Source organism: Mirounga leonina, unplaced genomic scaffold (assembly GCF_011800145.1).
Source record: "Mirounga leonina isolate KUSES-001 unplaced genomic scaffold, KU_Mleo_1.0 Mir_418, whole genome shotgun sequence".
NCBI lineage: Eukaryota > Metazoa > Chordata > Mammalia > Carnivora > Phocidae > Mirounga > Mirounga leonina.
In genome coordinates this window covers 2,007,299-2,021,128 of record NW_023270739.1, presented here as the reverse complement: position 1 = coordinate 2,021,128, position 13,830 = coordinate 2,007,299, and the positions used below count along the sequence as shown (strand labels likewise).

Here is a 13,830-nt window from a genome sequence, read left to right as displayed (position 1 = left end):
AAGTGCTCGCCGAATACCTGTCCAGTGAATGTGCACAAAATATTTCTTCTGCAGGAAGTATATAAAGTATACTCCCCCACTCCACTCAAAGCTCACGCCGCATAGTAAAAATATGTTTCAAGCACTCAGCAGGCATCAAAGCACAAAATATAATTTTCCCAGGATTAGGTGGGTGCTCGAATTCGGAGTCGTTAACAGTTCTTGGTGCAGATTCCTCTAACCCCCAGCTGATCCTTCTTAAACCCCTGGGTGATTGCCTCCGTTCCTGTCTCTTTCTTTGCCTTTTCTCATTTGCTTTTCTAATTAAAAAAGTAATTCAGTTCGTTGTAGAATGTCTGAAAATGCAGATAAGCAAAACAAAAATCATTCCTAATCCCAATGCCCAGAGATAACTGTGCTGAGGGTTTTGTTCTGGACCTTTCCTCCACCTGGCTGGCTAATCACGGACTGCATGGGTCTGTCCTGGAAAGCCAAATGGACTGTTTTTAATGAGTATATTTACCTGTGCATCATTTGTCGCAGTTTATGAACATGGCACACTTAGCCTCTGATACTTACCATTCGGTATATTAACAGTCCCGAAGTGTCCTAACCTAAAAGTAACAGTCCTCCTTTTTCCCTCCCCACCGTCTCCCCCCTTCATCCTCTCCAGACCTACCTGACTGCAGTTAACGGTGGGATGTGGGCTCTTCTAGATGTTTTTTTACATGCACAAGTATATTTTGTTAATGACAGTGGGTCATACCGTGCGGCTCTTTTCGTAATGTGTTCTTTGTTATGTAGTTTTATCGTCAGCATCTTCTTGTTGGAGGCTGCGTGCGTGATTCCATCTCATCCTTTCTCCGTTGCCCGGTCTGTCTGTCCATACTGGTCACCCCTGAGGACTGCCTTCTATTCCATCCTAGTGCACTGCGTGAAGCCCGCTCCTCGTGATGAGGCGCTTCCCACTCTCGTGACGGGTGGTGCGGGGGCTCTCTGCACTCAGCTGGTGGTGCCTCCGTCTGCTTTGTCAGGACACATTCCTGGAAGGCAGTGATGCTTTGAGGCCCCAGGAAGGACCTGCCTGAACGTCCTGGGCCCTGCGAGCCATTCCTGACTCTTACTTCCAGGTTGGCCCACGTGCCAGCAGGAGTCGCCGGACACCCCGGACTGAGACTCTGCACCTCAGTTTGCGTTGATCTGGATGTACCCAGTGTCTCCTTTTTTCTCTATCACCACGCTTAAAGTAGTATCTTATAAGCGTTTTTAACCAGTGGTCCAGCAGAAAAGAGGTAGTTTTATAAACAATGTTCATCATGAGGGAGACGTGGGCTCAAAGCCCTGCTCAGGGATGTGTGTGTGTGTGTGTGTGTGTGCGTGCGCGCGCGAGCGCATTCATGTCTTTTTTTCTCCTTTTTACAACCACTTCTATATTCTGGGCAACTTCCTAGCTGTGTGATACCGAGCCAGCTACTCAGCTTCTCTGAGCTTCTCTCCTTATGTTGAGGGGGCAGCAGGCACAGGGAGGCTTAGTGGAGGTCATGCCTTTACAAGCTGGGTGTTGGTGGAGACAGTGCCGTGGGAGCCGTGGGGCATCCGTGGGGGTCTGAGGTAGAGCACACCCCCACCCAGGACTGATGTGCGCTCTCGGGAGTGTGAGCTGGAGGGTCGGTTTGCTGATAAGCCGCTGTGCTCTCCTGGCTCTCACTCTCCCGGGCGCCCCTCTCCCTCCGTGCCTTCCTCTGCAGTCACCATCTCTCCCACCGCCCCATGCACGAGGGGACCGGGGCTGGGCTCGGGGATGCCGTGTAGGGAGCAGAGGCTCCCTACACCTCCTGGGCAGGTGCTGGGGGCGGGATCTTCATTCGCGGACGGCCTGGAAATGGGCCCATGCTGTGGAGAGAGCCGGTTTCTTTGGGCCTGTTGCTGGCTTGGTGTCAGCGGGGGGAGTCCAGAGAGCCGTCCTCGGCAGGCCCGGGAAGGACGGCGTCCCTCTGCCCTGTGCTTTGTGTCTTCGCTCCCCTTCCCCTTTCAACGTGGTGATACTGGACACTTGCGATTTGGACTTTTCATCTTTAAATCGGAGGCGTTGGTGGCCTGCCTAGGATGGTGGAGGGAGCTGCTATTTTCAGTAAAGGCCTCCTTCGGCTCATCAGTCTCCGGAGCTGAAGGGCTCCTGGGTGCCCAGCCCCTCACGGCTGTCCTGCTGTCCTGCGTGGCGTTCTTCTAGACCAGGGGTCCACGCCGGCCAAGAGAGCTTCCTTTTAGTGATGGAGGGGTCCTGTCGGCACACGTCTGCTGCAGGAGCCGCCTGCCGCAGGTGGCCGCTGAGCACCTGAAATGTGGCTGGTGCGACAGGAACGGAATTTTGTATTTTCGTTAATTTAGACATTTTTTCGGTTTAAGAGTTCTGGAACTTGGTTATGTAATAGCGTGAATGTACTTAAGACTGAACTCTATGCTTAAAAATGATTAATATGGTACATTTTATGTATGTTTTATCACGACTAAAAAAAAAAAGTCAGCATACGCCAGACACAAAAGGATAAATCTTGCGGCAAATTCACAGAGACAGAGGGCAGAGTGGTGGGTGCCAAGGGCTGGGGGAGGGGGAGGGGGAGTTGGTGTTTAATGGGCACAGTTTCGGTTTTGCAAAATGATGTGAGTGCTAGAATGGATGGTTGGTTGGTTGGGTGGATGGATGGATGGATGGATGGTTGCACATAGTATGAATGGACTTCATGCCAATGACCTGGATATTTTAAAATGGGTAAAATGGTAGACTTCATGTTATTATATATATTTTACCACAGGAAAAATAAACCAGCAACATTCAAACAAAAAAATGTCTAATTTCAATAGGTGCGTGTGGCCAGTGGTGGTCATGTTGGACAGCTCAGTTTCAGACATCTGGAGGCTGGGGTCTTCATAAATACTGGCCGTGCAGTGGACCCCAGCAAGTCTCGGCCCCTCAGAGATGCCATCTCTGTGCTCTGTGGGGCCTTCATTGGTCTCCATTGCTTTATCTTTAAAAGGAGTAATTGTTCCCTGGCTAATTGGGGGTGGGGGAGGGCTGTCTGCCAAAGAGTGGGGCCTTTTGTTCTAGATTCCTGGTACCCCTCCTGTGGATGGATGGTGCTGCTGGGCTGGTGGCAGGGAGAGGGGTCCGGATTGAGGGCTGTAGCCTGCAGGCCTTTCCCTGACCCAGCGCAGCCTGGTGTTCAGGGCCCAGCTGGGATGGACACTAGAGGCTCATCTAGATGGACAAAGGCTCATGGTCACCAGGGCTCAAGCAGGGGAAAGTGTCTGGCACTGTGAGCATAGCTAGAAGAAGGTGCTCAGACAGCTGACAAGGTGAGCAGGTGGAACGGGGCAGCAGAACCCAAACCAAAGCATAGGGCACCCTGCAGGTCATGCATGGATGGATCATTCCAGAAGCCGACACCGATGGGGTGCTCACTGTATGCTGGGTCCTCATGCCAACCCTGAGAGATGGGAGCCAGTGTTACCTCGAGGTCAATAGTGGGGGGACGGGCCTTGTGGCCAGGCTGCCCGCTTCCAGAGCCATGGCCCTATTCACGTGGATGCGCTTCAACCCCAAACACATGCGTGGCCACATCCAGTCCTGAGCGAGATGCTCTGCACCCGGGTCCTTCACCTAATTACAGGTTCATGCCTGAGTGAGGCATGGATTTCATACTTTAAAACATTTTCCTTCTTTGCAATGAATGCAGAACATTCACTACCTCCCTGTACAGCCCGGAAACATCACCACGTGTTTCTCTGTAGTTTGCAGATGGCGTCTACCTGGTTCTGCTCATGGGCCTTCTGGAGGACTACTTCGTGCCCCTGCACAACTTCTACCTGACCCCGGATAGCTTCGACCAGAAGGTACGTGTGTGGTCTCCGTCCTCAGAGCAGCCCCGGATGGGCTCGCTAAAGTGCACAGCCTAGGCCTGCCCCCCATGGCTCTTTTTGGAGTCTAGCTGGAATCTTCAAAAAAAATAAAGCTGTCCCCCAAATGGTACTGCAGTGAGACATAACCCAACCCTCAGTCATAGAAGTAAACCCATCAGCAGTGCCAGACATACCCGAGCACCATGTGCCGTGTTCTCTTCGGGGTCTTTCCCATGGGACGGTAGCGTTTTTAATCATGGTGGTCGGATGTTGTAAACTTGCAGATCCTTCCACTGTTGATGCCATGCATATGCACCTCTGGTTTTCCCAGCTGCCTCCGACCTCCCCAGGTGCTGTCCTCAGTGGTGGCTCAGAGTCCCGTGGCTCTGACACTCTTGGACAATTAACTTGTTTCTGTTTTTTTTTTTCCCCCATTAAAATAATAGGGCATCTTCTCGAGTCCATCTATCTATCGATCGATCTCTCTGTCTGTCTATCTATCTCTATTCCTGTGGATTGTTTTCTAGGGGAGATTCCCCACGGAGGATTGTTGGGGTCAAAGGGCCTAACCTTTGGATTCGAGTTGCTGAGCCCCCCGTGTCCCTGTCTGTGCCTGGGTGTTTGGCCTGCTGCTCAGGGCTCCCCGGAATGCAACCTGTCCAGACAGTAGTTAGCGCATTGCCTTTAGAAACTTGGCTTTTGCACTGTCCATATTGCTTCGGACTCACGGGCATCTGTCATTGGATCTTCGCAAAGTGCTAGACCCGTGAGTCAGAGAGGCAGACAATGCTAGCAGGTGGTGGCAGCCAGGGAAACATCCGGTAACGGGGCCAGTGTTTGTCAATCTGCATACTTCTAGCACCTTCCAGGCTGTTCACTGGCGGCCAAATGTTGTTCCTGCCTCGCCTGCTGAGATGGAATCGGAACAGATTAGAGAGGGCCTGGCACGGGTGAGCCAGGGCGAATGGAGAGAGCACGGGCCAGAGGGGAGCGGGCAGGACTCCATCAGGAAACAAGGGTGCTTGTGCTGTTGTTCTGGAAATGAGAACACAGATGATGTGGGGAAGAGGCTCGTGCGTTTCCAGGCCCGGTGGGGCTGGTTGCAGAAGCATTGTTGGGGGAGAGAGATTTCCTTTGTTCAAATTAATAACGATGCCGGCAGGAACGGTGAATCGAGCCAAGGGGCCGGAACTGGGTTTTTTTTTTTTTCCCAAGATGAGACTGTGCACATGGCAGGGTAGGGGAGCCTTCTCTCCGGGCCCGGCCTTAATTCCTTTTGCAACAGGGGTGAACATTTTTGTGGGTTGCCGCCCTGGCCTGGGAGGTGTGAGAGGCCCGAAGCACCGTCCGCCTTTGCTTTGCCTCTGCCCGAGAGCCCTGAAGGAAAGGCTGTTTTAGGGGCAGCGTCCAGCATGCTGGGAGCCCGTTCACGCTCATGAAGGGGTGGCTCTGCTCAGGGAGGACGCTGGAATTCCAGTGCATTCTTATCCAGCTCCCTGGATTCTCTCCCTGCCCCCCGTGGGGAGTGATGGTCATCATGGCAGCTACTGGCAAGTTCTTTGTGAGCTCGTCATATTTATTAGCTCATGACCGGTTCACGGGCAATGGCATCTCCCTGCTGTACAGACCTGAGCTCGCTCCAGGCTGGGCCCCGCAGCCGAGCTCTCGGGCCGTGGTGGCTGCAGGGGACCTCGCACTGGGTATCCCCTGGGGGACCAGGCTGCGTGGGGCGCGGTTGCCCCGATGCTGGGAATCTACAGCAGCTCTGCGTTTCCCGAGGGAGGGCACCAAGGGCCGGTGAGCGAAATCGGACACGTATCAGGGGATGCTGTCCCCCAGCGGAACGATGACCTATGTTTTTTAAAACAATTGCACTAGATTTTTAAAAAATGAGACCAGACCCCCTAGGTTCCTGCACACAGACACACGGCACCCTTAGAGCTTTCTGAGACGTGGATACGACCCGTGGCTTTTTGTTTTATAATCTTACTCCATGGGAGCCACTTTGCTGAGTACCTAGTGCCCATTGATCATCTTTCTGGAAGATTCCACAGCATCCCTCTCTCTGGGGAGTGGAGTGCGTCCTGGAGACTCAGGTTCTTACCAGCAAATACGAGAAAGGGCTTCACATTCTCAAAGTGCTTTCCCTTCTATCCCCTCATCTGATTCCTTCCCTTGGGACGAGGAAACGGGATCTCAGAAGAACCGAGAGACAACCCAATCTTCCACATTCAGCAGGGCACAGGTGGAGGAGCCCACTCCTATTCTAGAACCTTCTATTCTTCTGTCACTTGGCCAGGTTTTCAAAAATCCCTTGACTTGCAGAGGGAAAGGATTTCAGGGTGTCCTGGCTGTGTGGCTGGCTCCCAGTTGGTGGCATGGGGCTTTGGGGCACGGCATGTGGCCTGGTCCCCTTGGGTCTGGGGAGCTGTTTGCTGCTCTGTCTGCCCTGTCCTGGGGGCCTGGGCTCAGGGGTGGCTTCTCTGCAGGCATGAGGGGTCGGTAGAGGTGAGGACATGGCTGGGATGAGAGCAGGGTGGCGGTGACTTCCTGTCGGGTGGTTTCCTCAGACTGAAAAGGAAGCAGAAGGAAGTCTTGCACCACGGAGAGGTGGGTCTGGGTGAGAGCTGTTCTTGGTGTGGGGCAGGCGTGGGGTTTCAGGAGGCCGACCTGCTCAGCGCCGAGCACTTTTGAGGAGCTGTCTCTCCCTGTCCTAACTCGTCTCAGCCCTGGGGCCTCCTCCGAAAAGTGGCCTTGGCGCATCCCATGGCCCTTCCTCTGGGCTGGGCTGGCTCTGTACACCTGGACGTCTGACACCCTGCTTGGCCTTTTCCAGAGGGCCTCGGGAATGGCCCAGGGTCCTCCGGGCCCCCTGCATCTGGTCATGTGCAGCCCCGCCCAGCCCTGGTGTGAGGGGCCTGCAGGGTCCGTCCCCACACGGGGCCCCTCCGAGCACCACCTGCCCAGTGCTTGTGCTGCCAAGGGTCCTGGAGGCCACTGCGCGGTCCCTGAGCTGCTGGGATTTTGACCAACAGCGGGTTATTTTGTCAAACATCGTTTTCCTGGTTAATTATTAAACCGTAAGTAAAATGATCATGTTTCTGGCTCATTTACCCTGAAATCATGAAGATATTACTGTTGAAAGGATATGTGATTACCAAGAGCCCCGGGGTCCTCTCTAGCTCTGACTCTATGATTTATTTTATTTTTGGTGCCCCCCCCATCCTACCCCCTAACAGCCTTTGCTCCCAGATGGTTGGCTGTGATTTGGTTGATCACCCGGCGTCTCTGTGATTCAGGTGGATGAATGCAGCAGAGGAGGTGTTATTTTAAACCTCTTCAGAGGTTGTTAGTGGAATACAAGCTTCCAGCATCCTCGTGGGCTGAGTGGTACCTTTCATTTCAGGGAGAAGCCATGTGGGGGTTGGGGGTGGGGTGTCCACCTTCTGTGACATCTAGCAAGTCGAGGCCAGGACCAGGGCCCTGCTGCCTGCCCCCTGCAGCCACCATTGGACTGACTTCTGTTCCGGCAGGGTCCCCAGTGCCTGCCCAGTGCCTGGGCCACCACTGCCCTGAGAGCGATGTCCTGCCCACAGTGATGCACACGCAGCTCTGGGAGGCCCTCCCAGCACATGGTGGGTGGCCGCTCTGTGCTGGGGATGGTGTGTAGCGCTGGGTGCCTCTGGGAAGGGCTTGTCCTCTCTGAGCCTTGGCTTCCTCGTCTGTAAAAGGGACAGGGTCACGGTCACTTCTCATCGTGTGGCCTGTGACAGAGCAGACACTTGGAGACCCCGGAGCCCTCTAGGGCAAGCTTTGCGCCTTCAGCCCTGCATCTCTGAGCTGCCCCCTGATCTCTGGTGAGGGGAGTAAGGACCATCTAGTGAACGTCTTCTCCCGACGCCCCTGCCCACCCCGTGCCCTGCGTGGCGCCGCTTGGGTCTGGGAATGTGCCAATTCTACTCTTGCTTCCTTGGCAGGTCCACAACGTGGCGTTTGCCTTTGAGCTGATGCTGGACGGAGGGCTCAAGACACCCAAGGCTCGCCCTGAAGGTAACGCCCCGCCCCAGCCCCGCCAACCCCAGCTCCCGTGCCCCCTGTGCCCTTAGCTTCAGGGACCAGGAGGACTGTGCTGGCAGAACCACCAATGCTGGTCTTTAGTAACTGCTTGACTTGGAGGACATGACCTCTGCCCACGAGCCTCGGGGTCTGCGCGCCCCTGCAGGTGCCGGGCTCAGGCTAGAGATGCTGTTTCATGCCTTGCAAGGATATTAAAGGCTTGCCGCAGTTTGATGAGTGTTGGGTTGATGTCCCTGCAGGGATGAGGCACGGTCATGCCACGTGTGGATCCGAGCCACAGCGGGGAGGTATGGGCAGCCGGTGGTGGGACCACCAGGGCAGGGAGGCTGGGGAACCAGGAGCAGGCCTGGCTTAGCCCCCTGCAGCCCCTTCCTCAGACCTGCGCATTCACAGAGGGCATCGGTCCTGCCGGCTGCCTCTGGTTCGGTAGCTACTGGTCTCCTCCCACTGCAGTGTTGGCTGGCCCAGGGGGGTGGGAGGTGGCTGGGGCTGAAGCCTCAGGCCTGGGAGACTGGGAGCCCTGGGTGCATGTGTGAACCCTCGAGTTCACTGTGAGGGTAAACTGGCCGGCAGGCTGTTTCTCCTCAGTGAGTCTTCGTCTCATTTGCAAAGGGAAGGCAGGAAAGATGGTTGTGCCAGCTCTCCCTGCTTCCCCCCTGCTCTGACAAGCTGAGATTGGAGACACTCTGGGCCTCGGTATAAGGACAGTTGTTGGTTCACGGCAACCGCTCAGCCAGCCTTTCTCTGGAAGAGATGCTATTTCTTGCTCTGGGGTTGAGTACCTGCAGGGGGAAAGCAAGATCACGATCTTTCCATGGCCCGAGAAGGGCCTCGGGCATCATTTGATCCGATGGGCCAGTTTTATAGGCAAACAGCCTAAGACCCAGAGCAGGGAGGTCACTTGTCTGAGGTCACAGGGCAAGTGAGAAGAAGACCCAGGTGCCCTTCCCACCGAAGAAGGCAGCCTGGACTTCCTGGGCTGTCGGGTCCCCTGAGGGTCCTGCTGTGGGCCACACCACATAGCATTGCTTGACCTTGAGGGGGCAGGAGGGAACAGCAGCTCCCACCCCGCCCTGCCCCAGAGGGCCCGCTCTCTGTCCTGGCACAGGTTGGCCCGTGGGTGTTGGACCCCAGTAAACGTCCTTGGCTGTTGGACAGCCCACATCCACAGGCACCACTGGTCCCCAGACTTGCCCGATGCGGGTCCTACAAGGGATGCAGGAGCATCCCAGGTACTCGTGGAGAGGGCTGGTGGCCTGGGGCCTCTCATAGCAGCCAGTGTCCCGGGTTGGTGCTGCCCAGGGCGTCCGGGGTGGGGTGGCTATCGGTCCTGAAACCGAAGCACCCTGCTGGGGACGTGACAGGTGCCCCGTGCCTCCCGCGTGCTGGCGCCAGGGCCCAAGTGCTCTCGCCCCGCCAACGGCGTCTCCGTTTCCTTCCGCAGATGTGGTGAACCTGGATCTCAAATCCACCCTGAGGGTTCTTTACAACCTTTTCACCAAGTACAAGCACCTGGAGTGAGAGCAGCGAGCAGCGGAGACCCTGCAGGGCCGGGAGGCCCGCCAGCCTTGTTCCCCACCCCACCCCTCCCCCACGCCAACCAGCCTCTTCGGGTTATTGCTTTTAAGCTCCCCTGTGTAGCCCGCAGTGGGCAGGATCCTTTGAAAGGCAGGATTCTGCACCCCAGTGCTGGCATGTGGCCCCACAAGTGCTGAGACACGTGTCGGCCCTGATCCCCCCCACCCCTCAGCCTGTGGGGGGGGCGCCCTGCAAGCCTTTCCATGGAGCAGTTAACGACCACGGCCATGGGTGATCAGAACAGCACCCACAGCTCTGAGGAGCCGTGAGTCAGCCTGACTGTGGCGGGGAATCTCCTTGGAAGCGAGGCCTTTTTAGTAAAAAGCGTTTTGTAGTTTTAAAAACTTCCCTCTAAAGTCCCAGGGGCTTTTGATGGGACAGGAGGGCCCGCCCCACATTCTGCTGCTTGACCAGCCAGTGTTTCTCCTTTACCTTTTGCACAAACATCTAAGACCCGGGTGACCCTCAGCTGCCACCATGCAGGAGGCAGGATTCGCAGAAGCGATTTCTGATTTTTTTTTTTTTTGGTGACGGCCAAGTGGGCTAGGTCGGGAGCCGGATCTAAAGTGTTGCTTGATACATCTCAGAGGCCCTGTTTGGGAATAGATGCATTTTTAAACTTTTATAAAAAGCGGGGCCTCTCAGTTTGCAGGGGCTGCCGTTAATAAGGGGCCACAGGCGGGGACTTAGACAACAGGAACGGATGGTGCCCCAGCTCCGGAGGCCAGAAATCCAGCATCAAGGCAGAGCTGGCTCCTCCTGAGGCCCCTCTCCCGGCTTGCAGATGGCCTCCCTTCCCCATGGCCTCACGTGGCCCTCCTGCGCCACGTGCGTCTGCGTCCTAACTTCCTCTTACAAGGACACCTGTCATAATGGATGAGGGCCACTCTTGTGACCTCTTTGTAACATACCGACCTCTGTAAAGACCCCATCTCCAAATACAGGGACATTCTGAGGTACTTGGGCTTAGGGCTTCAACATACGGATTCTGGGGGACACAGTTCCGGCCTGATTGGGGGAATATGACGTCTTTACCCCCCTCCTCCCCAGTGTGGCTTTCAACCCTGCTGGCATCCCCTGCTGGGCACCCCTGAAAGGAATGCTGTTCGCCCCCTCGCCCGCTCACTTTGGCTCAAGAGAGAAACGGGGTGGGGGGGGCTGCCCTGTGTCACCCCCCCACACACACACACACGGCAGCCTCCTTCCTGGGCTCTCAGCTCTCAGGACAGGCCTTTCTCCTCTCCGATTTTCACCTTCCTGCTGTTGATCGGAGCGGTCGTGCTGGTTGTTAATATTAAATCGGACGCCGGCACTCACGACTCAGGAAACGCTGATTCCCCTGTCCCCTGTCTCAGCTCTGCCGCTGGAGTCTGATGGAGGTGGTTTCCCAGCAGGGGACAGAAATAATTAAAACAGTATTACAGTGTCTCCTGCGGGACGCGGCGACATTAAAGGGCCACACTGACAGAAGAACCAAGGCTGGAACGTTCTGTGCTGACTTCATTACATGCGTGGGTTCCCTGCCGGCCGCTGGAGCTGCAGAGGCCGGTCCCCCGGCTTTCACAGGCGGGCCTGGCCAGGCTGTGCCCATCCCCAGGGGTCCCGGGGGCCGAGGGATGGGGGCTGACATTTGGAGAGAATGCAGCCTCGGGGTTTTCAGCGCAGGTGGGCAGCTCCGGCGGGCTCCGCGCCTAGAAAGGGAGGCAGTGGTCCTGGGGGGCGGGGGGTGCATGCGCTTCAAGCCCTCTGTGTTTCTGGTGAAAGGGATCCCTAGATATGGGCCAGCTGTGTCACGGTGCTGACCCTCTAAGGCCAAGGTTCCAGCAGAGCAGGTGATCTGTCATCCAAACTGGCTTTATTCAAGTTGGTTCCCTGCACTGAATGCATCTCCTCCCCTCCCTTCACTGTCCGCTCTGAATCAGAGTTCAACGAGAGGCCTGGGCATCTGCGTGGGGGGCGCAGTCGTGAGGCAGAGAGCAGGGTGAACTCTGGGGGCGGCCTCTTCTCCTGTGATCAGCCCTCCTGGCTTAGCGACCATAGCTGTGCGTTTCAGGTCTGCGATGCTGGGACGTCTTCTTGGGGTAACTTGCGCAGCAGAAGCCACTTCCCTTAATCTCGGGAAGTTCTAGAACCCTTCCTCCTCAATTGACCCACCTTTTCAGTGCATTGTTTTTTGGTTGGAGGTGGGACCCTCTATAGGAACTAAGTGAAAGCGAGATCATTTGCACCCGAGTGGCACTGGCTCAGGGTCTGCAGGGCCCGAGCGAGGGCCCAGGCAGGGGCCGTGAGATGGTCCCCTTTTATCCTTCTTAGAGCGGCTGTTGGAGGCCCCTGCTGGCCATGGGGAGGCTGCCTGCAGCTGGGCTTCCCCCGTGACAACCACAGGGTCTTATGCACGCAGAGCCCTAATGTCCTAATTGGATGTGACAAAGAGCTGTGTTTTAAAGGAACTGAATGCTTTTCTCACCCCCTTCTGCGGGCCCGTGTTTCATTGTCTTTTTAGCTGTTTTAAGCAGTGGCGCCTTTGGATGTCTGGATATCGCATAAAAGCCGCTAAACCCCTGGCTGCATTGCCAGTGCCGTCCGCCTGGCCGGCAGCGGGAAGCCGTGGCTGCTCGGGTCTGCCGTGGGCCCTGCCGTGAACCTGACCTCCCGGGAGCCAGAGCCTCGGTTAGGAAAGTGCTGTGCGCTGTGAACTTATTCCAATAAAGACCTCGAGAGCGCGGGGCTGTGTCTGCTTTTGCTTTCATGCGCTTAGTGGCCCTTGGTCGTGCAGGCCCAGTGCTTGGGCCCAGGAGCCAGCGTGCAGCCCGGTGTGGGGGCCGGGCCCCGCGGGGGCTGAGGCCGAGGGGTTCCTGGGCAGGAGCCACGGGGGAAAAGCAGTCACAGCAGCGGATGTGCAATAGGGATGAGCCGAGCTGGGCGGGTCGGCCTATCTGTCTGGGTCCAAAGCAGAACGGGGTGTACAGGGGGCCGGTGGCGCCGGCTGGACAGCCCACTCCGGGGGGATGGTGTGCCCCTTGCGCTGCAGGACGAGGGGCCCGGGTGACTCTCGACGGCGGCCGTGCTGTAAACCTTCCCTGCAGAAGTCACGGGGGGATTCAGGGGCCTCGAACTTTCCTGTCCGCAGCATTAAAACTCACTCTTGAAGTACTGCTAACCGGCAGAGCGAGGCCTTGGTGCTGTAAAACTACTAAGGATCCCAAACAGCCGCTGGGAAGGACCCAGCTTCGGAGGGACGCCTGGTCCAGAGCCACGTCGTTCCCGTGCGACTTCTGGCCAGTTCGTTATCCCGCACTTTCCACGGTGGAAATTTCCCTCCAGTTTCCCTCACCAGATCCATCATCACTCCCTCACTTAAGATCTGCCTTCCTCGACTGGTAACACATCCTTTATTAGCCCAGGTCCAGTGGCAGATAACTGGCGTCGCCGTAGTTGCTTGAACAGGAAGGAGTCTAATACCGGCAATGAGGTGACCCCAGAGCCACCGGAAGGCTGGAGCCCCAGGCTGGGGACAGACCCCCCCCATCAAGGACTCGTCCGAGGACACCACAGTGGCGGCCTCTGCCCTGACCAGGAGGCTGCCGAGCCGCTACTGTGTCCCGAGGCATCAACGTTGGGCCAGATGTTTCCCGACGGCCCCTGAGACACCCCCCCACCCCGCCCCGCGGTGGCTGCGGCCCTGGCCTCACCGACTGCCTGGGCGAGCGTTCTTGCCGCTGGCTTCCCCTGGGATTTGGCCAGTGGGAGGCCCCAGCAGGAAGGAGGGTGGGGGAGAGTGAACGAGATCAGGGTGTTAGTTGTCCCTCGGCCAGGCCACCGTGGGTCGGCGTGCCCCCCCACCACAGCCCCTGGCTGGCGGCCGGCTCAGCGCTCCAGCCATCTCTTTCTGGGCTCTGGTGTCCTCCCCGTCCTCTGCCCCGCTGGGCTTCGGAGCAGCCCGTCTCGGGGGGCAGCGCCGTCTCTTCTGGGTTCCCTTAACCTGGCCCCAGCCAATGCTTTATTAAGCACTCTTCAGCCCCCCATTTGGGCATGCCATCTCCGCGGAGACTCGGCAGCAGACTGACCCCTGGGCCACGCCGGGCCCGCCACACTTGCCCAAGCCCAGCGGGGGTGTGGGCACCGCTGCTTCCCGGCCCACTGCGCCACAAAGCCCGGGCTCGCACGGGGCCATCGGGGCGGGGGGGGGGCTGCGCAGAAATGGGATCCTGCCCCTCTGTTTCTTCCTCTGCAGGTGGGGATGAAAGCAGCACCTGCCCCAGAGGCTGCCCCCAGTAAAATTAAAGCCCTAGAGCGATG

The 13,830-nt window shown here is 57.0% G+C and overlaps 1 protein-coding gene across 2 annotated transcripts in view; it reads left to right on the top strand.

Moving 5' to 3' along the window:
* PARVB (parvin beta) overlaps window positions 1-12,258 on the top strand; it is a 75,876-nt gene extending 63,618 nt beyond the window's left edge. For both annotated transcript variants that reach the window (XM_034987333.1, XM_034987332.1), the window contains exons 11-13: window positions 3,769-3,870; window positions 7,854-7,926; window positions 9,398-12,258. In XM_034987333.1, coding sequence (XP_034843224.1) covers window positions 3,769-3,870; window positions 7,854-7,926; window positions 9,398-9,474 — 252 coding nt within the window. In that variant the 3' untranslated portion in view covers window positions 9,475-12,258. The remainder of the gene's footprint in view (window positions 1-3,768; window positions 3,871-7,853; window positions 7,927-9,397) is intronic.
* Window positions 12,259-13,830: the final 1,572 nt, after the last annotated feature.